At 46.0% G+C, this 27,146-nt stretch overlaps 2 protein-coding genes and 1 pseudogene across 6 annotated transcripts in view; all 3 read left to right on the forward strand.

Moving 5' to 3' along the window:
• Positions 1-6,016, forward strand: part of Gfpt1 (glutamine fructose-6-phosphate transaminase 1) — a 49,362-nt gene extending 43,346 nt beyond the window's left edge. The window contains exons 17-19 of the mRNA NM_013528.3: positions 113-280; positions 1,126-1,287; positions 1,923-6,016. Of these exons, the coding sequence (NP_038556.1) occupies positions 113-280; positions 1,126-1,287; positions 1,923-1,967 (375 nt within the window). The 3' untranslated portion in view covers positions 1,968-6,016. The remainder of the gene's footprint in view (positions 1-112; positions 281-1,125; positions 1,288-1,922) is intronic.
• Positions 6,017-7,394: 1,378 nt separating this feature from the next.
• Gm52909 lies at positions 7,395-8,032 on the forward strand (annotated as a pseudogene).
• Positions 8,033-10,933: 2,901 nt separating this feature from the next.
• On the forward strand, positions 10,934-26,812 carry D6Ertd527e (DNA segment, Chr 6, ERATO Doi 527, expressed). Of its 5 annotated transcripts, XM_017321675.1 has the most exons (3): positions 17,811-18,651; positions 24,683-25,426; positions 25,475-26,808. In XM_017321675.1, exons 1-3 carry the CDS (start codon positions 18,635-18,637, stop codon positions 26,058-26,060), a joined length of 1,347 nt encoding a protein of 448 aa, XP_017177164.1. In that variant the 5' UTR covers positions 17,811-18,634; the 3' UTR covers positions 26,061-26,808. The 5 variants fall into 5 exon arrangements, with proteins under 5 accessions (XP_006506430.1, XP_006506431.1, XP_017177164.1 ...); XM_006506367.4 differs by lacking the exon at positions 17,811-18,651 and adding an exon at positions 10,934-16,595 and having other exon boundaries at positions 24,683-26,808; XM_006506368.4 differs by lacking the exon at positions 17,811-18,651 and adding an exon at positions 10,934-16,595 and having other exon boundaries at positions 24,686-26,808.
• The last annotated feature ends 334 nt before the right edge of the window (positions 26,813-27,146 follow it).

The following is a 27,146-nucleotide window of genomic DNA, read 5'->3' on the forward strand; positions in this document are numbered from 1 at the left end:
TGCCTCCCGAGTGCTGGGATTAAAGGCGTGCACCACCACGCCCGGCTCAATGTTTTCTTAAAAGTGGAATTCTGAAAAGTGAGCTAAAGACTTCTCTGTTTTTTCATACTAGAAAATCAAGGAGATTACTTATATGCATTCGGAAGGCATCCTTGCTGGTGAGCTCAAGCACGGCCCTCTGGCCTTGGTGGACAAGTTGATGCCTGTCATCATGATCATCATGCGAGACCACACTTATGCCAAGTGCCAGAACGCTCTTCAGCAGGTGGTTGCACGGCAGGTAGGCCAAGTGCTGTGAGTGCCCTGGAGATCTCGGTGTGGTGACTAAGGCGCAGGTGGATTTTGTACTTGCATGATAGAGCAGGCGCAGTACATTACAAACACGCTCACTTGTCAACTCCTTTGCTTTGCTCTCTATGTATAATTTGATGATACCCAGTCATCATTTCTCTCATAATAGAAGAACTAAACCAAAACGAGGCCATCATCTCCAAATTCCTTCTTCCGACAGTTAACATAATGCTCTTTCTTTTTACCTTAACACTGTTAAGAACTTAACTTTTTTTTTTTTAAAGATTTATTTATTATTATATGTAAGTACACTGTAGCTGTCTTCAGACACTTCAGAAAAGGGAGTCAGGTCTTGTTACAGATGGTTGTGAGCCACCATGTGGTTGCTGGGATTTGAACTCTGGACCTTCGGAAGAGCAGTCGGGTGCTCTTACCCACTGAGCCATCTCACCAGCCCCCAAGAACTTAACTTAAAAAAAAAAACAAAAAAACCCAATGTTTGGTTTACACTAATATCATGGATGCTGTGGCTGACACCCTCCCCCCATCAGCTGGTTTATATTTTAATTCCAGAAGATATTTCTCCCTAAGCACAGTGTACTAGAAATAAACTTGAACTTCAAAGGAAGCAGACCTGTATTCAAGTATTAAACTTGGCATTTCTTTCTTGTGGAAATTTTTTAAGAAATCTACCGAGTCCACAAAATCGGTCTGTGCTTCTGTCTAAATGAGCAGTCAGACCACATGTGTGTGTCAGGCAGTGGAGCCATGCCCACCTCTTGTTGCTCAGCATCTGCTTCCTGGTGACTGTGTTGTGTATCGTTTTCTTCCCAGGGGCGTCCAGTCGTGATCTGTGATAAGGAGGATACTGAGACCATTAAGAATACAAAAAGGACAATCAAGGTGCCCCACTCAGTGGACTGCTTGCAGGGCATTCTCAGTGTGATTCCCCTGCAGCTGCTGGCTTTCCACCTGGCTGTGCTGAGAGGCTACGATGTGAGTGACCGCCTCCATCCATCCATCTATCTATCATCTGTCTGTCTGTCGTGTGTTTGTGTGTGTGTGTGTGTGTGTGTGTGTGTGTGTGTGTGTGTGTGTGTGTGTCACAGTTCATGGGTAGGAGTCAGGGGACAACTTGCAGGAATTGCAGATATCCTTCCACTGACCTAAGCGTTGAACTCAGGTTTGGTAGCAAGCGCCTTTGCCTGCTGGGCTGTCTCACTAGCCCCTCCCAGCTTGAAAAATCTGTCCTGTCCCATTCATGCTATCTCCTGTTACCTTTTCACCGCCAGTTCGTAGCTTACATCAGTTTTTTCTTACCCATAGAAACATTCACTTCGTTGACCGGGAGCAGGGCTGTTTTCTTCATGGGTGGTGATTGGCATTTTTGGGTGGGACAAGTTATTGTTTGGACCCCTCCCACAGTGAGGGCTGCGGCATTCTTAATCCTCTGGGTGTCATGGGAACCAAGATACCCGGTAGTTTTTCCAGGGTTCCCTATGAGGGCCATCTTCCTAGGGGACCAAGGTAGCTCTCCTATGTATGTCAGCGCCTTTCCTTTATTGTTTTTCAGTTATTTTCTAGGCTAAATTACATGATTATATTTGCTAATACAATTCTCTTTTCTGCAGGTTGATTTTCCACGGAATCTTGCCAAATCTGTAACAGTAGAGTAACAGACACCTGAAACTTAAGACAGTTAAGCAACACGAGATACCTTTTGTATTTAAATTTTTGATTTAAACTATTGCCTCCTGAAAGCCTTTTTTTAGTAAATCTTATTTATATATCAGTTATAATTATTCCACTCAACTAATGATTTTTGTGCAATTGTCTCATTTTCAATAATACATGGGGGAATTTGATTCATAGAATTTAAGTCTAAACCTAAAATCAGAGAGATCTCAGCTGTATTTTGTTCAGAGAACTGGATAATGGATTTCTGGGCCCTCCATTTCATAGAGGAGGCTTGGTGAGTGTCAAGGCGCTTGGTGTTTGCTTCAGCATAACGTGATTCGGTCAGTCAGACTGAGGGAAGACCAGTGCATTGAATTGGATACTCCAAGTCAGTGTGTGCCAGTGCCTGGACAGCCACCAAAGGCTTTGCTGCGCTACTTATAAATAGAAGATGCTGCAGTTTATGTTGAAGCTTATTTCTGTTTTGTTTTTAAATCAAACTGTACACCAAAAAACTTGGTGAGATTTTTATCTTAGTTTAGTTAAATTAGTTCAAACATGTCTGTCATCTCTGTAGACAGTGCGTTTGGGTCCTCCACACCTGCAGAGAAGACCTTGTGGAGTTTGGAAAACTTGTGCTGTTAGACATTGATATGTGGCTGGACATTTGAAGATAGGACACAGGGATCCACTCCTTATTTCTTCATCTCTTAAGAGTAGTTGGCATTTTCTCGCAACTGTAGAGCTTAACTGAAAAGCAAGTACTGTTTGTTGAGTGACGTACTTTGTAGCTGCCTTTGGCATCATAGCACAGAGTTGCTGTCAAGCCTCAAATTGGTGTCAGGGTGCTCAATTCTCTCTTCAGCTTTGTCCCAAGAAGAGTTTCCTGCAGTTACCTTTACTTCCTCCCCTGCCTTGTTGCAGAAAGCATCCCTTGGTGCCAGTGTAGAAGTTCTGCTTGGGGGGTGGCAGGCCTTGCTGCTCATTTGACCCTCAGTGTATGTGGCAGGCTCAGCTGAGAACGGCACATACTTGGCACTGTGGAGTGACGTCAGTTTCAGGGTTGTTTTCTCGATGTTTTCCTTGGGACTGTTTTGACTCCTGTTGAGGAGTGAATGCAGTATAAATACGTGAGACTGTCATGCCTTCAGCTGATTGTGTCAGAAATGCAGGTCAGCAAGTTGGATAAAATATTTAAAATAGAACATTAGTTTGACACCCCAAAAATGTGCAGAGTAATTTCTTCACAGAGCTATTTGGGTCAGATTGTGTGGGCAGTGGGCAGGTGTGTGTGTTCAAGTTAGGTCCATTGTTTTCAAAAGCTTTCACCTGTACACGGTGAAAGCGCAGTGCTTCACGGAGTCATGCTTTGTGTTTGAACTTAGTGGTAAGCAGTTAACACTTGTGAAGGTGAGTTGAAGAAAAAGTTGATGTCACTTTAGGCATTTCAGAAGGCTTCATTCACACTGATGGAGGCTGGAAACCTGATTTTGATAACCCAAGACAGGGCCACAGTTTGTACTCCATGTCACTGCTTTGGGTACGTTTCTCTGTTGTATTTGTCCCTAAGACTTCATGTTAGTGGAGCATGTGTGTAAGGTCATTTCTTAGGCCTGATGTGGTAGCACAGCTGCTCGTGTTTGGGTGTGGCTTTTGTTTGGTGTGTGGCTCTGGAGCACAGGGTGATGTTGGTGTGTTGAGACACTGAAACTGGGAGACGATCAGCTCAGTGCTGTCTGGTCACTCACTGTCAGCTCAGTCACTACCCCGGGGTCCTGTTGGAGCAGTTTTGGATTATACAGCTCAGTCTTGCTAACCACCCTCCGTGCAGCGGAACGTCACAACTCTTTTTGTCTTCTGTCTATGATATTGAACCCATTTACCAGTTTCTCATCCATACACACTCCAAGCTAGAATAAATACTAAACCAGTCAGAAACCCAGATGAGGACCAGGGTAGTACTGTCTAAACAAATATTATTGTTTTCCATATCCCATTTTGCTTTCTACCTAAATTCTTTTATTAGTTCTTAATACCCAGATATTTTAGCAAGGCAAGGCACTAGGTGAGTAGGTCCCACTAATTTGGTATAATACAGGACATAGAAATCTAATTTTTCAAAACAAAAATACCCTGTAAAAGGGAGGCTTTCTATTAAAATTCTCCCCCCCCCCTACCCCCAGCTCCCTGTTTTTCAAGACAGGGTTTCTCTGTGCAGTCCTGGCTGAACTGGAACTCACTCTGTAGATTAGGCTGGCCTCGAACTCACAGAGATCTCCCTACCTCTGCCTCCAGAGTGCTGTCATTAAATTCTAATCTATCTATCTATCTTTCTTTCTTTCTAAAAAGTAATTATTTTATTTGTTTACATTTCAAATGTCCTCCTTCCTGGTTTCCCCTCCATGAACCTCCCACCCCATCCCCCTCCTTTTTGCCTCTAAGAGGGTGCTCCCCACCCCCTCCGCACCCCCTAGCATCTCCCTTCTCTGGGGCATCAGGCCGCCACAGGACCGAGCACATTTATAGTGTGTTTAAGTTCACACACACATCTTTACCTGGGAGTCCTTGCTAGGCAGGGAGGACTGAGGCACCTGACACATGGCCCACTTGATGGTTACTACTTTCTAAAAAAGAGAATCTATGCCGTAAGATAGAAAGGTTAGAAGGTGAGCCACTCACTCTTAGCCTGTGACTGGCTCGGCGGCTGTGTATGAGCGGCTGCCATGCTGGGCAGCAGAGCTAGACCCTCAGAGCAATTGTGACTGTCCCTGGTGGACCTGGTCCTTGTGAGGCTCAGGAGGGAGGGTGGAAAGGTGGAGCTGTGCTGAGGTATTAAATGCTGGGCCTGGGTTCGTTTGACATGTTCATAAGCAGCTGCCCCGGCCTGTCCGTGGAACAGGGGACTATAAAGAACAGCAGTTAGTAATATGGCAAGCAGTTGTGTGTCCCTGCTCAGCAGAGTGATGTCACAGGGTACTGTGCAGAAGGCTGTTAGTTCAGAACACCAACATCAGCTTTTTAATAGCAGGCTGTTTCTGAAGTGACAGGTGGTAACCCTTTCAGTCCAGGCCTCTTGCCTCAGTGGTTCTGAAGGTGGGAGGAAAGGAGGCTGGACTTGGTCCCATGTAGAGGGAAACTAACACTTTCACAACACACCTTCAGTCTTTGGGGTTACTCTTTTATCTTTTTTTATAATTAGGATATTCTAGAGCAATAAAAGAGACTAAGGTTACCTGTTTATTATATACATTAACTGGTATGAGTTTTCTAAAAAAAAATAATAAAGCACAATGTCATTGGAAAATGTTTGTTTAAAAAAAGAATTCATAATTTACAACTTGGGAAGGCCAAAGACATGGAAGGGAAAGGTAAAGACATTTTGATTTATGACATCCACATTTTGATTTATGACAACCCATAGTGGGTTGTGTGTACAGTAATACTACGCAGGGTTTTAAGCTTGGAGACATTTCACATGGCTTTTATTTAGTTTCACATTCAAAAGTTTTAACATAAATTGGACTTTTTCACTGTACTTAAAGATTGTTAATAAGTATTTCAGTATCTTCATAGCTAGAATTTATTTAAACATATCCTCAGATCTGGGATGATAACAGATAATAAAACTGACAGCATTGGCTTTGAATAGTAATGTCCATAGTTTTAAGCAAGACTGCTAAGTTGTGTTGTGTTGACTGTAAGTCCGTACGCTCAGTAGTGATGTTCTGAAGGCTGATGATGGCATCAGAGGAAACGTCACCTTATCTTGTTTCTGCACTAGTTTCCAGAGAGTGTAGAAATGGTCTTGCTAATTTTTGAATGTTCTTTGGTTGAATGTGTTTTTCCATTAATAACATTTTTATATTTGTTTAAATTATACTTCTGTGGGACTGGGGGTTAGAATAATCATTGCTCTGTTTTGATTTTGTATTCTTTTAAATGAATGTTTAGTTTTCTGAGCCAGATGGTTATTTCATCCTTGTGTCCTGTTCAATCCAGTGACTACACCGGAACTGTGAATAAATTACCCAAAACCTTGCTGTGTGACTTTTTCTTTTTTTGGTTGGGCTTGGGACAGCACCCCGGGCCTTACACATTAGGTCACAATCGTAGCAGTTCATTTTGAAGGATTTACTAGCGTTTGAAACACACATGTGCATGTAGCATTTTAAAGTTGGTGCTGGCTAAAGAATAGAGTCAGTGTTTTGCTTTCATTGTTGGTAAACATTGCCGGCTTCTCAGCCCTGTTGCTTTAAAGAATGAATGGTTGTGCGCATATCCAGAGCCAGTACCCCAGCTTCCTAGCAGTTTTACGAAGAATCATTAGATAAAACTCTGATGTTATGTATGCTACACTAAGCTCCGATGTCACTTGTTCTGCACTTTCTCATAGCACTTTACATTAAAAATGATTTGTTATCAGGTTTCTGGAAGGGTGACCAGAAAGCTGAAAGTGCATTGATAGCTAGGAGAAAGGGGAGTGTGAGTGGGTTGAGGGTGCGGTCAAGCTGGCCTGGCACGTGGCCTGTCGTAGATAGGATGTCCTTTAGAGCTAGAAGCAGCAGCTCCACCTGATGTGTCCATGCTGGCTGGCAGGAGGCTGCAGCTTGGCTGCTCTCGCCTCAGCTTTTCCTCCTGTGCTCTGTGCTATAAGGATCATGCAGCCCCCCCCCCCCACCCCACCACCATGGTTTTGATATAAAGCAATTTAAATTTGCCTCAGTTGCCTGTTGGTTTTGCTGAGTGTTTACAAGAGCCAGAAAGTCCTAAAAGCCACAGAATCTGCTTTCCCTGGGGTGGCACCAAAAGCAGGGTGGTTCAGCTGCTGCCCATTGACAGGGCACAGCAGAAGCTGAAGGGAAACTGGTCTTTGTTGCTAACATGTCCGCTGAAGTGTGAGTCGCCTCAGATCCTTCTTCGGGAAAGTGAGCGTGTAAGGTGTGAGGTTGTCATTCTCTCGGGTGACTGTGAGCACAAGTTAGTCCCAAGACCTGGGACCTGTGTCAACCCTTGACTCGGATGCTAAGGGCCACCTGGCAGTTCTGTCAGAGTACTTAGAACCATATTCCTTATCCAAGAGATTTTTTTTTAAAGATTTATTTGTTTAATGTCTATGAGTTCACTGTCGCTGTCTTTAGACACACCAGAAGAGGGCATCAGATCCCATTACAGATGATTGTGAGCCACCATGTGGTTGCTGGGAATTGAACTCAGGACCTTCAGAAGAGCAGCCAGTGCTCTTATCTGCTGAGCCATCTCTCTAGCCCTATCTAGGAGATTTTTGAATATGAAGTATGGGTGTGTAATAGAAAATAATGGGGCCACGGCCGAAGTGAAACACTCGGCTGGTCGGCCTTGCTCTCCTCGGTATTGACACACACACACACCCCCCCCCCCCCCGGCAAGCTTTACTCCTTAATAATCGGCTACGTCCATCCATTTTGTTGTTGGTATCGGTCTTCGGCAACCATGCTGGAACACCTGAGTTCGATGCCCACCCAGATGGATTACAAGGGGCAGAAACTAGCTGAACAGATGTTTCAGGGGATCATTCTTTTTTCTGCATTGGGTTTATCTACGGGTACGTGGCTGAACAGTTTGGGTGGACTGTCTATCTAGTTATGGCCGGACTTGCTTTCTCCTGTCTGCTGACACTTCTTCCATGGCCTATCTACCGCCGCCATCCCCTAAAGTGGTTACCTGTTCAAGACTTAGGCACAAAAGACAAGAAATCAGGGGACAGAAAAATTAAGAGGCATGCTAAAAATAACTGATTGGGACTTTCACGATTCAGCACCTGCTTTTGTTTCCTGTGAGATGAGCTGAATTGCTTTCATAACCGAAACATGAGCTTAAGCCCCCTATGTTCTTCTAGCACAGCTGTGTCGAGATCTAATTGTCCTGGCTTCATTTTTAATCCAAATGTATTTTAAGTTATGACTATTTTATACCATCTCTTCATAATCTTGTTATGGAGAACAGGAGATACAAGTATGCAACGCTTCTTTCCGGTGTGTATAATGAATAAACACTTCATAACTTGTAAAAAAAAAAAGAAAGAAAATAATGGTGTAAGAAGGCTTATAAGTAAAATACTAATAGAGCCTTTTGGATACAGTAATTATACCATTATACCTCTGCATGTTTTGAGTAAAATTAGAAGATTATGCTCATTGGAGTCAAGACAAGTAGAACATTTAATTTTGTTAATTCCAGTGTGGGCTGAGTGATTTAGAAACGTGTAGCAGGCTGGAGAGATGACGCAGTGGTTAGGAGCCTGTACTGCTGCTCTTCCAGAGGACCTGAGCTTGGTTCTCAGCACCTACACAGTTACAGCTCACCTATCACTCCAGCTTCATGGGCTCCTACACCCTCTTGCCTTCCACAGACACTGTACTCACAGGCACTGCCCCTATATATACACAATTAAAAAATCAAACCAAACCTTTTGAGAAAAAGAGTGTCTAACACTTACAAACCAAAGCCACAAATAAGTTATATCATGGAACCCAGCAACATTGTGGGTTTTATGTGTCTGTGTGGTTGTATACCAAGTGTGTGCAGATAACTGCAAAGACCAGAGGAGGGGGTCCTATGCCCTAGAGCAGCTGGATTTTCAAGTGCTTTTAAGTAGCCTGATGTGGGTATTAGTAACTGAGGAAGAGCAGCAACTGCTGAGCCATCCCTCCAACCCCCCAAGATTTTTAAATGGTCTATGTTATATATTATACACAATAATGGGTGTGTGTGTGTCTGTGGTGTAATATCTGATGGGTAGGTAGTCCAAGAAACTTCTTATTCAGAAAACTTAGGCTGGATAAAAATGAAAACAAAAAGAACCTAGAACCCCAAGCTCAATTAAATAGGTGACCTGCCAAGAGAGGAAAGGATGCAGAGGAACAAGGTCAGAAGCCACTGGCTGTACTGGAGGGTACCTGGGATTTTAGTGGCTGGACACCAAGTCAGGAGGCAGATGGAAGCTGGGAAAAGACAGGAAGTCTGAGCAAAGTAGAGTATAGCTTCCTGACAAGGCCATGTCACAAACAAAGCTTCCGGGAGATGGGTATGATAGGGAGAAATGCAGGCTTCAGCACTAGGGTGAAGTCTCCCGTCAGAACTCCCAGCCCAGAGGGGCCCGGCCTGTGTCCTGAAAAGCGTCTGTCAGAGGGCTTGTTTTATTTACTGTGGCCCTCAACAGTGCCCCAAGCATTAACCAAAAGCAAACCCAAACTCTTTTCTAGACTGCTGTATTTTCAATACAAGCTTTGGAACAGTTCCCACAAGCTCAGAATCCAGAATATAAAATGGCAAACAATAGAAACAAAGTTACAGAGCCTCCAAAACTGAGTCGGAAGCAACAGGAGTCTAACGTGACAGAGGAGTAGAGTGGTAAGGGAGCCCAGAGACAGCAGACAGGAAATCCAGAGCTGTAGCAAGCATGAGTAAGGAGACAGTGGGAAAGAAGTTGAGCTGAAAGCTGGCTCTGAAGATGTCACACAGAGCACAGTGTTACCTTAAACGTGACACTATCAGGTTCCAGAGGTGTGCCCTAGCCCCTAGGCAGGGTATCACTGAGCAGTACCTGAAACATCCCAACCTTTCTACTTAACATTACAAAATCACTGTATGCTGTCGATGTCCATCTAGATTTCCCAACATCTGACTTTATTTTGTCTTGTCTCTTATCCTTCCCGTGTGGGAAGGTGTCCTTTGGATGTCCTGGTGCAGGTGCCCCTAGAGGCACGAGAGGCATTGAATCCCCTGGAGCTGAGCCCAGGTGATTCTGAATTGCCTCATGTGGGTGCTGGGATCTGGAGTCAGTTCCTTCGCAAACGCTGTATGTGCTTGGCTGCTGAACCTTCTCTTCACAGGCCTGTGGAGAAACACTTCCATACTGTGAGCTTTGAATGTTTGCACGGTTATCATGGACGTATACGTTTGCGTTTTTAATTTTTTTTTCTGGTGGGGTCTAGGCTTCAGACTTGCAATTCTCCTGCTGTCCTCTCACACCTTATTATTATTATTATTATTATTGTTGTTGTTGTTGTTGTTGTTGTTTTGAGACAGGGTTTCTCTGTATAGCCCTGGCTGTCCTGGAACTCATTTTGAAGACCAGGCTGGCCTCAAACTCAGAAATCTGCCTGCTTCTGCCTCCCAAGTGCTGGGATTAAAGGCGTGCACCACCGCGCCCAGCCTTTTTTTTTTTTTTTTAACTTTCAGCCAGGTTTATTTTAGTTATGTGCATCTTAAGTCACTTTTTTTCCCCTTTGAGGCCATTTCTAAGTTCATAGTTTTTATTTCTTTAAGCCTGATAGGTGTGCTATTTAGGGATTTCTGGTATTTGGACTGTCTGAGACTGGGTGATACTGGGTCCTGTTAATTTTTTTTTTTTTAATTTCATTTTCCTCTCGGCCACTTAGTTCCCAATAGCAACGACTCTGAGACTAATTATATAGTATTAAATGTCTAGGCCATAAGCTTTGGCTCATTTCCTGACTAGCTCGCAACTTATTTAACCCATTTAAACTATTGTACCTCTACCATTTGGTTAGTCTGACCAAGGAGAGGGCTGTGAGGAGACAGATAAAAACGAGCAGATAGACGAACTCAGGGAGACACTGGGGAGGTGAGAAGGAAGAAGTGGGCCAGGACTGAAGGAGAGGTGACTAACCAAGTGATAGACATAGACTAGTTTAAATGGGTTAAGTAAGTTACAAGCTAGTCAGGGAGTGAGCCAAAGCTTATGCTCTAGGCATTTAATAACTAATCAGTCTCGGTGTTCTTGTTGTTAGGAACTGAATGGCTGGGAGAAAAAGTAGACATATATGTGTATGTATGTATGTATGTATGTATGTATGTATGAGTTCACTGTAGCTGTCTTCAGACACACCAGAAGAGGGCATCAGATCCCATTACAGATGGTTTTGAGGTACCATGTGGTTGCTGGGAATTGAACTCAGGACCTTTTAACTGCTGAGCCATCTCTGCAGCCCTAATATATGTGTTTAACAGAGTCCTAGTGCTTGGTTTCTTCTGTGCTCTGTTATTCTTGGGAAATTACTTCTGGGAATTCTTTGAGAGCATTTGCTTTGGTTATACGATGCACCAGAGACTCTTGAGCCCAAAGCTGCTTTCCAGTCATGGCTTTTGGCTATACATTGGATGGCATGAATTTGTGTGTCAGATCTACCCAGCTCTGGCTCCTCACAGACTGGGTTGAAGTCTTGGTCATCACTGGTTCCCAGAACAATACTGCCTCACAGAAAGAACTAGCTCTTAAGTGGTGTTATGTCCCAGAGACTACTTAAAAGGAACCGAAGAGGCTCCCTGGTAGTTGTAGGAACTACATTTTAGACAATTTCCAATGATGATCAGATACAGAGGGAAGAGGCACACTTTGAGAAACATCATCTTTTGCTCTCAAACTTGATTGAGCCCACGATTAGCTTGCTGCACGAGCGTGCAGGAGCCACAGTTCCAGCTCTCCCCTCAGGGGTTGTAGCCAGTACTGTTCGCATACATGGACAGTCCACTTATGTCTACTTGAACCTCCAAACCTCTACATGGAGGGAGTCTGCACACCCCAGCAGATCCTGATCTCAAGGGACTGAGATCCAGGGTTCTTGGCTTTTAGTGCTCAAATATTTACAGTACATTGAGGAAAGCATTGCTGCCGAAATCCTAATGGATTCCAAAAGCCTAGCTTCTCTCTCCCTGCTCTGTGGGTGGCACCAAAGCAGAATGGAGGTGTCTTTTCCTGTCTGGGGACAGAACCTCCAGAATGTCCTCTCCTTTGCCAACTTGATTCCAGCTCCTCTCAATGGCAGTAGAGATGTGTGACTTGGAGCTTGCATTGACACTGAAAGCAGATAATAAACTGGAGTCTTAAAGCTTTTAAATGTCGAAAAAAGGTCTTTCAGTGCAGTAATGTGTGTGACACCTGAGAGGCAAAGCTCATTAGGAATGTGAGTGGGGGTAGGCATCTGAGAGGGCAGGCCTGCTGCTTTATTAAGAACTTTAAAAACATTTAAAAAGAGAGCAAAATCTATAGCAAGTCAAATAAGAAAAACAGAGAAACCCCCAAGTCTGACCAAATGTGGTAAACAATGATAACTTGATTTATTGCAGCAGCAGCAGCATCTGTGGGTCTGATTTCATGCCAGGTCATTTCCCTGGTATCTCTGAGCCATCTTTCATGCTCAGCTATAACTCTCCCACTTTATGTGCTTGAAAGTATCCATCCATTGACTTTCTGTTACCAAGGCTCCCACCCTTTAGAGGGTTGGACCATGGAGCGCAATGTGGCAAACACTGAAGTGGGACGCGCCATAGGAAAATAATCTGCTGTCAATTTACTTTCCTCTTGGAGCCGAGCAGCCCTTTCCTTTGCTGCTGGGTCCCAGCTCTTCTCTGCTCCATCAGATGGCCAGAGGGTGGCTGCCATTCTTATATTCTTTTTGTTTTGTTTTGTTTTATCTTTTTTTGGAATTTATTTTTTATCTTTTTGAGTATTTATTTCATTGACATTTCCAATGCTATCCCAAAAGTCCCCCACATGCTCCCCTACCCACTCCCCTACCCACCCACTCCCACTTCTTGGCCCTGGTGTTCCCCTGTACTGAGGCATATAAAGTTTGCACGACCAATGGGCCTATCTTTCCAATGATGGCCGACTAGGCCATCTTCTGATTCATATGCAGCTAGAGACACAAGCTCCGGGGGTGGTATTGGTTAGTTCATATTGTTGTTCCACCTATAGGATTGCAGATCCCTTCAGCTCCTTGGGTACTTTCTCTAGCTCCTCCATTGGGGGCTTATATTCTTTAGTGTCTCAGGGAATCACTGTGTGGGGATAAGGGTCTAGACATGCATCCAACATGGCTACCTCATGGGCAGTCATGTATAGTGGACATAGTCCTAAGAGGAGCCATCATATCCTGGCCATTGGATGGGTGCTGGGTTCTCTGCATGGCAGGGGCATCTGAGTACAGTTTAAGTTTACCACTGGGAAAAAAAATGCCAGCATGGCAGAGGGCACAGAGTGTGATCCACAGAGATGGGAGGTACTTTTTGGGGCTGCTTCACACCATCAAGGGCTTGGCTTCTGGAGGGTTCAACACCAATGGAAACACAGGACATTGATGCTGATAGGCCAGGCTGCCTGGGAAGTGGATTCTTGTCAGTACCACATCTACTCTCTGCCCCCTGCCCTCCCTCCCTCCCTCCCCAGAGTCCTCAGGATAATGTGTAGGAGGCTCATAGCCTTTGTGAGCAGGTGGGAGGAGAAAGACTGAGAGGGGAAAGGGGTCACTGCGGGTCACATGCTAATGCTATTCCATCGACCCTGAGAGCTTGTGAGGTCCAAGGAAACTCGGGCTACATAAAATCAAAACTTTTTAAAAAGGAGAGGCACACTGTAATTGGCAGACAGAGTGTGTCTTTGTGTGTGTTTGTGTATGTGAGAAATGACTTTCATTTAGAAAATTTGGCAGTAGTTTCCACTGCGTCCCTAGGACTTTTAAAATGATATTTTCTGGGCTCGGAAAGCAGGCAGGCAAATCATGGAATCTTGGCTTCGACATTTCTAATGTAGGCAAGCAGAGAGAAAGGCGGCCATAATTTGGCTTTGAGGCTTCTATGGGTTGCAGAGCAAACCAGGCAATGTTACCATGGCAACACTTCTACTGTTTATAAAAACAAAGTTTTTTTTTCCTGACAAGCATACTTCATATTTAATAAACCTCAGTCCACAGGGGCCTCTTCACGCCATTTTAACTTGGGAAGAATTTTATTATTGCAGTTGCTTTCTGACACCAAAACACTTGAAACTGGAGTGTTAAGTACTGATAGCTAGAAGGGGAGAGTAAGAGGCGCTTGGTGGGAGTGGGGTGGGCGATGGCCAAGCAACATGCAAACACAAAGCAGGCCTTTCACAGAGCTGGAGTCTGCTGGGCTGCCCCCCAAGTGAGCATTCACAAATAGAGATTTCTCCTTGGATTCGGTTCATGTTCTAGTCAAAACCTGTATTCCACTCACCCATCTCCCTCCCAGGCTCTGCAGCCTTCATGGGGCACTGTTTAGGGGTGAACCCCCTCCCCATTTTAAGCCCTGACTGGTTATCTGTGAAGTTTTAAATGCCAGTGTGTGAGAGGGCTCCTTAGAACACTCTCCTACTGAATGGAAGCAGAGGAGCTCTGAGATGGGTTCTTGTAGCTAAAAAGGGTTTCTTTTTGGATCATAAAGCTGGAGAAGGCACAGGAAGATCCAGGGGCCAGAGGATCCAGCTTTGGCATCCACGCATCCTGAGTGCCCCAGATTCTGCTCTGGCTGGCACTGTTACTACATCCAACTCCAGTCTCTAGAAGGACAGTTCTCTTATGCCAGTTCTGGGGATCGGGGCCTCACAGGCTGGGTAAGTGCCCTGCCTGTAAACTACACATTCCACAGTTTTAGAAATTTAGGTTCTGAGTGGAGTGCTTTTCGGCGTCCTTGACCTGGGAACTTAGAAAGTGGCCAGAAACTTCAACAGCTGGAGTAAACACATTTGCATTTTGTCCAGAAGCTGGGAGTATCCTACTGCCCTCCCAAGGTCTTTGTCTTCTGGGACCCCTAGGCCCTTGGGAAGTTGTGAGGGCCCATTTCTAAGTACAGGCATTGCATTATCCAAAGAAGCCACTCCTGTGGTCACAGTCCTTTAGGGAAGACAGGGCCGGAATACCGTGACGTCACTCATCGCTCTTCTCATTTATGGTCAGTCAACACTTCATCATTAACTGGAAAGACTGTTGCTTTAAGATGTCAAAATAGATGACCCTTATAAATCTTACGGGTAGGTTAGTCTAAGTGGCCAATCTGAGAACCACACGGAAGCGGTTTGCCTGAGGATCTGAGGCGCCTCCAGGGAAGGTGCTTGCCTATAGGAAGCAAGCACTGCTACCCCCTTGTCTAGCCACTGTCACTGTGTGAGGAAAGGGCAGTAATGGAGCTGCGACAATGTTGCTCAGACCTGAGCTTTAGAAAAGAGAGAAGGGGCAGAGACCGGTAGGGGGTGGGGAGGGAGTACTCCAACACTCCTGTTTGAACTGTACCCGAGGTTTCAGCAACCGCAGTTCTCCAGGTGTGGCGGACCCAGAAAAATGCTATTTTCTGGATTCTTGGGGCCCTCTTGTACTTACTGCTCAGGGAGTATGGCCATGAAGAGGGCTTCAGGAAGGGACAGCTTGGAGCTTCTTTCACGGAAAGTTGGTCAGCAGGGGGCAGCACCCTACCAGTCCTGGAAACCACGGAGGGGGACAGAGCCCCCTGATCTCAGTGGGTAGCATCCCTTGAAAGAGCTGGGACGCCAAGACAATCCAGGGCAGGAAGACCCACCTGGAAGGAACCCTGGCTAGCATCAGGGGCTGCAGACCCGGCTAAGAACACAGCCTGCGCCCCCTGCTCCTCTCCTCGGACCTTCTTCCTGTAGGGAGAGACAACGCTGTCCCCACATCCCAACTCGCCTGTAGCCTCCTTTACCTGTATGAGAACTGTAGGTTCCCTTAAGAGGGTCCTGGGCTCCCACAGCCTTGCTCAGTTAAGGTTCTTGATGTCCCTGGGGACCAAGAGCTGCAGGGAGCACATGGCCGCAAGGGGGCGCCCGAACCTGCAAGACCTACATTGTGACATTTTCTTACACTTATGAAAAGTGTTATTTCATATACATTGTCTTTATCATCCTTTTCCACTGTCTTCCCCCTCCTCTAATTATCCCAGCTTCTGTTTTCCCCTCCAAAACTAAATACATTCCAGACAGTTTCTGTTCATAATTTAAACCTACTCCAGAATTTGTCTTTTTCTGAGAAAATCATCTTGCATAGAAGCAAAGGCCCACCTTGGGTTCCCTGCAGGACACTGTGAAGCCATATCGTCCCTCGATGTAGAAGTTGTGGGCAGACGTGAATGCCATAGAGGTAGGGGGAGGGGGCACACCTTCTTTGCGGTTGGTGACTTCCAAGTCACCCTCCCCTTGGAAGGCCCCACCCCTGGCTCAGAGCAGTCCAAGTTCTCTGAGCACAGAGGCCCAGCAGTCTATAGGTCCTGCTGTCTCCACCCAGCTCTGAGCAGAAACTGTACCTGGACCCAGGCCCTTCCCTCCCTGCTCTGTGGGTTTCTCTCTGTCTCTGTAACTGAAGCAGGAGGTGACTATTACCCAGGAGAATCTGGCTTTCTGTGGAAGAGGAGCAGCTGCAAGCTGGCTACTAAAGTCCTAGGTGTTGGAGCTCCCTCGCAGCAGCCAGCACAGGCCCCCTCCTTCCTCTTTGTGCTCGACCCTTGCATGTTATGGATCAGAGGTTTCTTTGGACTGACTTTGGGAGGAGAGCCCAGGACACCAGCTGCAGTGTCCTCTGACTGCCGTGTATCTGACACCTGACTGACACTTCCTAAGGCTTTGGAGATCAAGAGCTGAAGGCAAGACCGAGAGCCTCTTGCACGTATTTTTCTCAGTCTTTGTTCTCACCACGCTTTTTTTTTTTTTTTCTGGCTTCTAGTCCTTTTGGCATCCGGAGAATAGCTGAAGTCAGGGAGGCTGGGACAGTTCCCAGTCCACAGTCCATTAGGGACCCACAAAGAATGTTGATGACTCTGAGGTAAGCAGGCTGCCTGCCCTAGAGCTCTGGTGTGTGTGTGTGTGTGTGTGTGTGTGTGTGTGTGTGTGTGTGACAAGTGCCTGCTTCTCCATGAATGATGGTGATGGAGAGAAAGGCCAGATTCTTCCATCCTCACCTTCTGATGGATTCTGAGTAGTAGCAGTGGTCTACTTCCTGAGGTTAGGAGCCATGGTCTCAGGTGTAGCTCTGTCTCCTGGCCTTGAGGGCTGGGAACTGTGCATCTGCATGGGGAAGGGTCCCTTTCCACCCCCCACCATTATTCAGAGCTTGTGTCTGCACACAACATCCACAATCAGGGTCCACATGGCCTCACAGTGTCCTGCAGGGATCCCAAGCTGCAGCTTTGCTTTATGCAAGATAGTTTTCCCAGGAAAAGGCAAGCCTGATTCTGGGGTGTGGTTTAAGTTATAGACACAGCCTGTCTGGAACCTTCTCATACAGTGTATGTAGTTTCAAAAGTTCTCTGTGCTCAGGCCCCACAGCCAGAGCATGGCTGTACTTGAGCCTCCCTGGTCACAGCTGTCTTCCGTTCCCCACACCTGGGCTTGTAAAGCATTGCCTTCTCCTTAAGCCTCATTCCACCATCTGTACCCACCTCCAATTCACATAGGAGTGGGAGCTCCCAGCCCCCACCCCACCTCATTCCACCATCTGTATCCCACCTCCAATTCACATAGGAGTGGTAGCTCCTAGCCCCCACCCCACCTCATTCCACCATCTGTATCCCACCTCCAATTCACATAGGAGTGGTAGCTCCCAGCCCCCATCCCCCATCCTTCCATGTCACACTGGAGAAGGCTTGTGCCCCAAACCTGTCTCTCTGAAGGGTGTCTGCATAGGAGGGAGGCTTCTGGAAAGTCTCTGGCTCTAATCTTGCTTGTCACCTGTTGCTTGCTCTGCAGGGAGCTGCCATGCTGGGTGCTCCACAGACTTTAAAACCGAGCTAGGAAGGGTGCTGAGTAGCAAGTGCTTGCCCAGCCACCTAGGGCCTTAGACTCAGTCCTGAGTGCAAAACTAACCAGCCAACCAGCCAGTCAACCAACCAGCCAATCAACCAACCAGCCAACCAACCAACCAACCAACCAACCAACCAACCAGCCAGTCAGCCAGCCAGCTAGCCAGTCAACCAGCCAACCAACCAACCAGCTAGCCAGCCAGCCAGCCAGCCAGCCAGCCAGCCAGCCAAATACTGACTTTCAGTTTCCAAACTTGGGATAGTTGTCACACAAATCTATAGATCCCTCACAGGATGGGAACCATATCTACTGATTACCCACTCTGAAAACTTCTGGAAAAAACCTGGGATTTCCCTAAGAAATTACCACCTTTAAAAAGGTGATTTTAAAATATTTTTATGTTTCGTCTGTCTGTCCATCTGTCCGTCCATCCATTCGTCCATCCATCCATCCATCTGCCCATCCTGTTGGTGTGTGTGTGTGTGTGCCCTGTGAGGGCTGTGAGCATGGAGGACGGAGGTTTCAGATAGCCAGAATCTGAGCTGTTGCAAGCAGCTGTGAGTCACATGACTCGGGAAAACAACCTATCTTTAGGGTGTTTAGTTACACAGGACCATCCTGACACTCAAGAGACACGGTCATCAGGATGTAACTGTAGTTATCTCACTTCAAACTCTTCATCTGTTAAGACATTTTGTTCTTTATGACAAGACCTGAGGATTTCACGGTACCTTGCCGGGCTGTTTAATCAGGAATCCGCTTGGAGTTGTCCCCTAAAACCTCTGTGCTGGCTAGGCTCTGTGTCAACTTGACACAGGCAAAAGTCATCTCAGAAGAGGGAACCTCAGTTGAGAAAACTGCTCACCAGATTGGGCAAGGCTGCAGCACATTTTCTTGATTGATGATTGATGTGGGAGGGCTCATCTGACCCCTGGGCAGGTGGTCCTGGATGGCATAAGAAAGCCGCCTGAGCAAGCCAGGAGGAGCAAGCCTGTAACAAGTTCCTCCGTGGGCTCTGCATTGGTTCCTGCCTCTAGGAACCTCCTGCCCTGACTTCTCTGGATGATGGACTACAAGTTGTAAGATGAAATAAACCCTTTCTTCCCCAAGTTGTTTTTGGTGATGGGGTTTTACCACAGCACAAGAATCCTAACTAACACAAACAGCCCTCTCTGTCAGCGGCACCATTTGTCTCTCTTCTTACCCCGTGGTTGGTTGGCTATCCCAGTAGTGCAGTTCCAGTTGACAATCTGCCTTTTTGCAGCAGAGGCAGCAATACTTCTTCCTGGTCCCTCCAACTTCCTGCTTTTCCTCCTCCTCGAGATGAGCCATCCTGGGTCTGCCCAGGCTCTGTTGCCTTGGCCCCACTCATGGGCTGGTCTGCAACAGTTGCCACAGTATTTCTCTTGTGAGCCTCAGCTTGCAGTTCCAGATTCACTTGCCAGGGTGAAGACCATTATGGGTCTGCCATCTTTCTCTGAATTATGTTGCCATTTTGCCCGTGTTTTTGGTGATGTCAGTTGTGACATCACTGGAGCTGTGGACTCGGGGTGTCTCCTTGGGCTTCTTGCGACAGTGGGTGCTGGCACTGTGGTGGTGGTGGTGGTGTGCCAAGACACCAGCTGAAGAGCTGGGGGCACAGAATGGCTGAGTACCATCGTAGGGAGACCTGCTGCTCAAGGCAGTGCATAGCAGTGTTGCCTCCAGACTCCGGCTTGGGAGATAGCTGTTTGGATTCCCTTATGCTTCTCTGACCTTCCCTCACAGAACGGTCCTCTAACTCCGTAGCACGCCCACCCTGGAATGCATCCTCCCACCTTTCCCCTTCAGTGTACCCTCTATGGGACAGGGTTTAGGTTTTGCTCTCTCTGCATAGTCCTTCCTAAGCCCAGACTCTCCTTGTTTTGCACTGTCCCAGGTCAGCTTCTGGCTGATGAGTCTCCTGGTTCCATTGGTTTGTTTTGGGACAGTGTTAAGCACATGCTCCTCTCCTGGGCTCACTTTAAGGAAAACCATCTGTCAGAATAAACCATAACTCTCCTCATCTGTGGGGAGAATCTATTCCTTACAGACCCTACCATGGCCTTACTAGTTTCTTTGCCCATCGACTGACCTCCCTTGCAGCCTCCTCTTTCCTGACTTTCTGACCACACATCTCTGCTCTTTTATTCCATGATGTTTATAGAACATAATTTTAATACTTTCAACTGTTAATATTCAACAAATAGAATAATTATTTTAGGACATATGTCTCCCTTTTCATTTCTGATTTTATTATTTGGATACTGTCTTTGTGCCCTCTGCATAATCTGGCTAAGGGTGTATCTATCCTGTTGATTTTCTCAAAGAACTAGTTCCTGGTTTTGTTGATTCTTTGTATAGTTCTTTTTTTTTTCTATTTGGTTGATTTCAGCCCTGAGTTTGATTATTTACTGCTGTCTACTCCTCTTGGGTGTATTTGCTTCTTTTTGTTCTAAAGCTTTCAGCTGCTAGTGTAAGCTCTCTTCAGTTTCTTTTTGGAGGCACTTAGAGCTATGAGTTTTCCTCCTACCACTGCTTTCATTGTGTCCCATAAGTTTTGGTATGATGTGCCTTCATTTTCATTAAATTCTAAAAAGCCTTTAATTTCCTTATTTCTTCCTTGACCAAGTTATCATTGAGAAGAGTGTTGTTCAGCTTCCATGTGTGCTGTGTGCTTTCCATTGTTTTTGTTGTTATTTAAGGACAGCCTTAGTTTGTGGTGATCTGATAGGGTGCATGGGATTATTTCAATCTTCCTGTATCTGTTGAGGCCTGTTTTATAACTAATTATATGGTCAATTTTGGAGAGGGTACCATGAGGTGCTGAGAAGAAGGTATATTCTTTTGCTTTAGGATGAAATGTTCTATAAATATCTGTTAGATCCATTTGGTTCATAACTTCTGTTAGTTTCACTGTCTCTGTTTAGTTTCTGTTTCCATGATCTGTCCATCGCTGAGAGTGGGGTGTTGAAGTCTCCCACTATTACTTTGTGGGGTTCAATGTGTGCTTTGAGCTTTAGTAAAGTTTCTTTTATGAATATGGGTGCCCTTGCATTTGGAGCATAGATATTCAGAATTGACAGTCCATCTTGGTAGATTTTTCTTTTTGACCAGTATAAAGTGTCCTTCCTTATCTTTTTTGATAACTTTTGGTTGAAAGTTTATTTTATTTGATATTAGAATGGCTACTCCAGCTTGTTTCTTGGAACCATTTGCTTGGAAAATTATTTTCCAATCTTTTACTCTGAGGTAGTGTCTGTCTTTGTCACTGAGGTGCATTTTCTGTATGCAGCAAAATGCTGGGTCCTGTTTACATATCCAGTCCATTAGTCTATGTCTTTTTTGGGGAATTGAGTCCATTGATGTTAAGAGATATTAAGGAAAAGTGATTGTTACTTCCTGTTATTTTTTGTTGTTAGAGGTGGAATTATGTTTGTGTGGCTATCTTCTTTTGGGTTTCTTGAAAGATTACTTTCTTGCTTTTGCTAGGGTGTAGTTTTCCTCCTTGTGTTGGTGTTTTCCATCTATTATCCTTTGTAGGGCTGGATTTGTGGAAAGATATTGTGTAAATTTAGTTTTGTCATGGAATATTTTTTTTCTTCTCTGTCTATGGTAATTGAGAGTTTTGCTGGGTATAGTAGCCTGGACTGGCATTTGTGTTCTCTTAGGGTCTGTATGACATCTGCTCCTGATCGTCTAGCTTTCATCGTCTCTGGTGAGAAGTCTGGTGTAATTCTGATAGGTCTGCCTTTATATGTTACTTGACCTTTTCCCCTTATTGCTTTTTAACAATCTTTCTTTGCTTAGTGCATTTGATGTTTTGATTATTATGTGACAGGAGGAATTTCTTTTCTGGTCCAGTCTATTTGGAGTTCTGTAGGCTTCTTGTATGTTCATGGGCATCTCTTTCTTTAGGTTAGGGAAGTCTTCTTCTATAATTTTGTTGAAGATATTTACTGGCTCTTTGAGTTGGGAATCTTCACTCTCTTCTATACATATTATCCTTAGGTTTGGTCTTCTCATAGTGTGCTGGATTTCCTGTATGTTTTGGTTTAGGAGTTTTTTGCATTTTGCATTTTCTTTGACTGTTGTGTCAATGTTTTCTATGGTATTTTCTGCACCTGAGATTCTCTCTCTTCTCTCTCTTGTATTTTGTTGGTGATGCTTGCATCAATGACTCCTGATCTCTTTCCTAGGTTTTCTAACTCCAAGGCTGTTTCCCTTTGTGACTTCTTTATTGTTTCTAGTTCCATTTTTAGATCCTGGATGGTTTTGTCCATTTCCTTTGCCTGTTTGATTGTGCTTTGCTGTAATTTTTAAAGGGATTTTTGTGTTTCCTCTTTAAGGACTTTTAGTTGTTTATCTGTATTCTCCTGTATTTCTTTAAGGGAGTTATTTACGTCCTTCTTAAAGTCCTCTATCACCATCATGAGAAGGGATTTTAGAAATGAATCTTGCTTTTCTGGTGTGATGGTGTATCCAGGACTTGCTATGGTGGGAGAATTGGGTTCTGATGATGCCAAGTAACCTTGGTTTCTGTTGCTTATGTTCTTACACTTGCCTCTCTGTCATCTGCTACCTGCCCTTGATATATCTGACTGGAGCCTGTCCTTCCTGTGATCCTGGTTGTCAAAACTCAGAGTTCAGCTGTCTCTGTGATCCTGCGATTCTGGGATCCTGAGATCCTGGGTGTGTCAGAGCTCCTGAGAGTCAAGCTGCTTCTGGGACCCTGAGATCCTGGTGTGACCAAGCTCCTGGGATCCTGAGATCCTGTGGTCCTGGGCATGTTAGAGCGCCTGGGAGTGGAGCTTCCTCTGGGTGTTGTGGGACTGGCTGTGGAGTTTGAACCCAAGGTCTGCTCAGGTCACTGGCTCAGATCAGAAGGAACCCGTGCCACTGGTTGGGTGGGGATCCTGGGTGCCTGGGTCTTGCTGGTCCCAGTTATTTCCAGTGTTGGGGCAGATGTTGTGTCCTCCTCACCTCTGATCCTAAGATCCTGGAAGTGTTAGAGTGCCTGGGAGTGGAGCTACCTCTGGGTGTTGTGGGACCGGCTATGGAGTTCGTGCCCAAGGTCTAGCTTTACTCTTTTATTCTCTGAGCTTTTGAACTAGGTGGTATCTGTGTGAGCAGTTTGGTCCAAGTCTGTGCCTCCAGCAGGTTCTAGATATTCAGGGCAAGAACTGCTTCTCTCTGAGACAGAGTCCTCATAGCTCAGAGTGGCCTTGAACTCAGTATGTAGACCAGACCAGTGCCAAACTTCTGATCCTGAGTGCTGGGATTGCAAATGTGAATTATCATGTTCAGCTTGTGTGGTGCTGAGGATAGGACCCAGGATTTGTGTATGCTCAGTGAGCAGTCTACCAAATGACCTATGTTCCTGGCTCAGGAATTGCTGTCTTATTCCTTCAGACCCCCACACATAAACACAGCCCTAGGGAATGAGCATATGACACTGGAGGGCAGAAGCCACATATGGCCATGATCTTGGGTTTCCAGCTCTCTCCAAGCCACTTAACTCATGTAACTATGGCATGCTGTCCCCAGATAACTGTAATTTTGATATTTTTGGAACAAGCCATACTATACAGGAGGCTGGTAGGACAGAACACAGTCCTATCCCTGCAGGTAGCCATGATATGGGTTCTCAACCTGTGGCTTGTGACCCCTTAGGGGGTCACATGTCAGATATCCTGCATATCAGATATTTGTCTTAGGATTCATGATAGTAGCAAAATTAGAGTTATAAAGTAGCAATGAAATAGTTTTATTTTGGGGGTCACCACAACATGAGGAACTGTATTAAAGGGTCACAGCATTAGGAAGATTTAGAACTGCTGGTCTAGATAGAGCTACTGTAATACTGGCCTTCTCTGCTCATATATGACATTGCCCTTATATATGGGGATACTCCGATGCTAGTACTTTACAATGGTTCCACATAGTGGAACTCACTCCTTATGGAAAACCTGGGCAGCTGCCTGGGAATGTGCCCAGCTTGGGGAAAGGGAAAGACATCTCACTTGGCTCAACTTACATTCCTGTCTTTTGGAAAATAAGGCTGCCTCTCTGTTTTGAAGGAAGGAGGTGGGGTATGTTGAGAGTAGCAGGGTCGGGCCTGGGTACTGCAGCGAGTGGATCTGGACAGGGAGCCCTGGGCGACTGTGGGACTTGCAGGTGTTCCTGGCCACAATCAGTGCCATTCAGATTCTCACAGAAAACTCCAAGTGTCCTAAATGTCAGCCACACAAAACACAGCCACCGCTTCTGCCCTCAGCACCAGCAAGTGCATGGCACAAGCCTCCACACCTCAGTGTCTCATTACCCAAAGGATGGTGGTCCAGACCTGCAAGGTGGGTTTCCTTCAGGGGCTAAGATGTGAGGACTTCCAGGTGGAACATGCTTGTAAATGAAGCCCTTGGGAGGTAAAAGCAGGAAGATCAGCTGTTTAAGGTTATCCTTGGCTACACAGTGAATTTACTTTGTATCAGCTAACTTTCCTACAGCTCAGATCCACAGTGGGCTGGGCCCTTCCTACACTAGTTAGTAGTGTTGTTGTTGTTGTTATGCCTCATAGACATGGCCATGGGCCGATCTTATCTGGACAATTCTTCCAAGTTCTTTCTTCTCAGCTGACTGAGTTTATGTTGAGTTGACAGCTAAAGCTAACTGTGACAGTGAGGGGAAGGTCAGCCTGAGAGACATGAGCACCATTTCCAGAAAGCAAACCAAACCAAACCAGAAAGTCTACCTGGGGTGGGGAACATACTGAGCCTTGGGCTGGCTACTCAAATGCAATAATGGGATCTTTGAGCTTTCTGCTTTTAATGCCTATGCAGAAGAACATTGGCGGTCAGGAAGGGAGTTTAGAATATGGATGCTTTACAACCCCCCTCCCCCAGAAATGCTGACTTTTCCTGGCATCACACACTGAAGAAACAAACACCTTTAGACACTGTGAGTTCAGCTATAACCCTTAAACCTGGTTGATCCAGAAGACATGTGTGTGCTGCTTTTTTTTTTTAAGTCAAAGCAAATAAATAACACAACACAACAAAACAACAAAAAACCTGACATGTTTCTTTTTCCAAGCAGTAGCCGCCGCCGCTGCAGCAGCAGCAGTCGGAGCAGCCTCAGCAGCCGCAGCAGTGACACCAGCACCAGCAGTGACACCAGCAGTGACACCAGCACCAGCACTAGCACCAGCACCAGCACCAGCCACAGCAACAACAGCAGCAGCAACAGCAGCAGAAAACCTAGTAACAAAGGCAGCAGCAGCCTCTCGAGCAGCAGCAGCAACAGCAGCAGCAAACCTAGTGACACAGACAGCAACAGCAGCAGCATCTCTTGCAGCAGCAACAGCCCTAGTAACACAGACAGCAGCAGCCTCTCTAGCAGCAGCAGCAACAGCAGCAGACCTAGTAACACAGGCAGCAGCAGCCTCTCTAGCAGCAGCAGCAACAGCAGCAGACCTAGTAACACAGGCAGCAGTAGCAGCAGCAGCAGCAACAGCAGCAACATCAGCAACAGCAGCATCAGACCTAGTAACAGGGGCAGCATCAGCAACTATGACAACAGCAGCAACAGCAGCAGTCCCCAACCCTCTAGTGGCAACATCAGCAACAGAAGACCTAGTAACACAGGCAGCAGCAGCAACCAGGTTAACAGCGGCCCCAGACCTGGTAACACAGTCAACATCAGCAACTATAGCAACAGTGGCCCCAGACCCAGTAACACCACCACCAGCAGCAACAGCCAAAGCAACAGCAGCCCCAGACCTAGTAACAGGGGCAGCATCAGCAACTACAGCAACAGCAGCCTCAGACCTAGTAACAGGGGCAACATCAGCAACTATGACAACAGCAGCACCAGACCTAGTAACAGGGCCAACATCAGCAACTATGGCAACAGCAGCAATAGCAGCAGTCCCCAACCCTCTAGCAGCAAAATCAGCAACAGAAGACCTAGTAACACAGGCAGCAGCAGCAACCAGGTTAACAGCGGCCCCAGACCTGGAAACACAGTCAACATCAGCAACTATAGCAACAGTGGCCCCAGACCCAGTAACACCACCAGCAGCAGCAACAGCCAAAGCAACAGCAGCCCCAGATCTAGTAACACAGACAGCAGCAGCAGCCCTGGCAACAGCCACACCAGTAGCAGCAGCAGCAGCAGCAGCAGCAGCAGCAGCAGCAGTAGCAGCAGCCGCGGCAACAGTGGCCCCAGACCCAGTAAAACAGGCAGCATAAGCAGCCAAAGCAACAGCGGCCCCAGATCTAGTAACACAGACAGCAGCAGCAGCAGCAGCCCCGGCAATATCAAAACCAGCAGCAGCAGCAGCAGCAGTAACAGCAGCAGCAGCAGCCACAGCAGCTACAGCTGCAGCAGCAGCAGCCACAGCAGCAGCAGCAGCCGCAGCCATAGCAGCAGCCACAGTCACAGCAGCCACAGTCGCACACCATGGGAATGATTTCCTAAGGGTATACTGCTGAGTTCCTTCAGTCTTTCAGGCCACATGTACTTCGTAAAAGATTCCTGTCTGAGCATCTTCCCCAGTGGCCTGTGAGGATGAGCTCATCCTTTGAACTTGGCAGGCGAGAAGCGTTCCGATTTGGTTCAGCACAAGCACAGAAAGGTGATTGTTAAGTAGAAATTATCCAGTCAGCAATCAGACAGAGTCAGTCCTTTCTTCCCCAGAAGATGCTGGCCAACTTCTGGAGAAGTTTCTGCTGGTGGGTTTGCCTAGGCCCATATTTCCTGGCTTTCAACAGAGGCTCTGAGATTTGGTTAGCTTTGAGAGCTTCTATGGAGGAAAGGGGGGCCCAAGAGACATAGACTAATGCAAAAACAGAAATGTAGGATGAAGGAAACCAAATCAGACCAGTTACTAGAGTTCAAGGAATGGAGAAGCAAGGTTTAGAGGGGAAGGAGTTGGCCGGCAGCTGGGATGAGGGTGTGCCTGTCCTGCTGTTATTAGGTGGGTGTGGGGACCAAGCAAATGACAATTAAAGCCGTGGGCCAGTTCTACACAGGAACTAGAACAAGAAAGCAAACAGCTGGGCAGTTATGGGGCTGGATGCTCAGGGAAAGGGGCCTAGGGTTTAAGCCAAACCAAACCCCAAACAAACACCCATTGAATTGGATCGATATCAAAGCTTTTCCTGTACATTTTTTTATTATTGTTTGTTTATTTCAATAAAGATTTCTTTATTTTTATATGTCTGAGTGTTTCACCTGAATGTAATATCGGTATACTGCATGCATGCCTAGTGTCTGCAGAGGCCAGAAGGCATCAGGTTCCCTGGGGCTGGAGTTACAGAGGGTTGTGAGCCACTATGTGAGTGCTAGGAACTGAACCCAGGTCTTTCACAAGAGCAACAAGTGCTCTTAATGACAAAGCTATGTCTCCAGCCCTCAAAAAGTTTCCTCTAAGAAACCAAAATCCTAATTTGCATACCAAGAGCTTTATAAAATTTATTTTATTTTATTTAAAAACTTTTTTTTAAAGATTTATTTATTCATTATATGTAAGTACACTGTAGCTGTCTTCAGACAC

This window comes from Mus musculus, chromosome 6, assembly GCF_000001635.26.
Source record: "Mus musculus strain C57BL/6J chromosome 6, GRCm38.p6 C57BL/6J".
Lineage (NCBI taxonomy): Eukaryota > Metazoa > Chordata > Mammalia > Rodentia > Muridae > Mus > Mus musculus.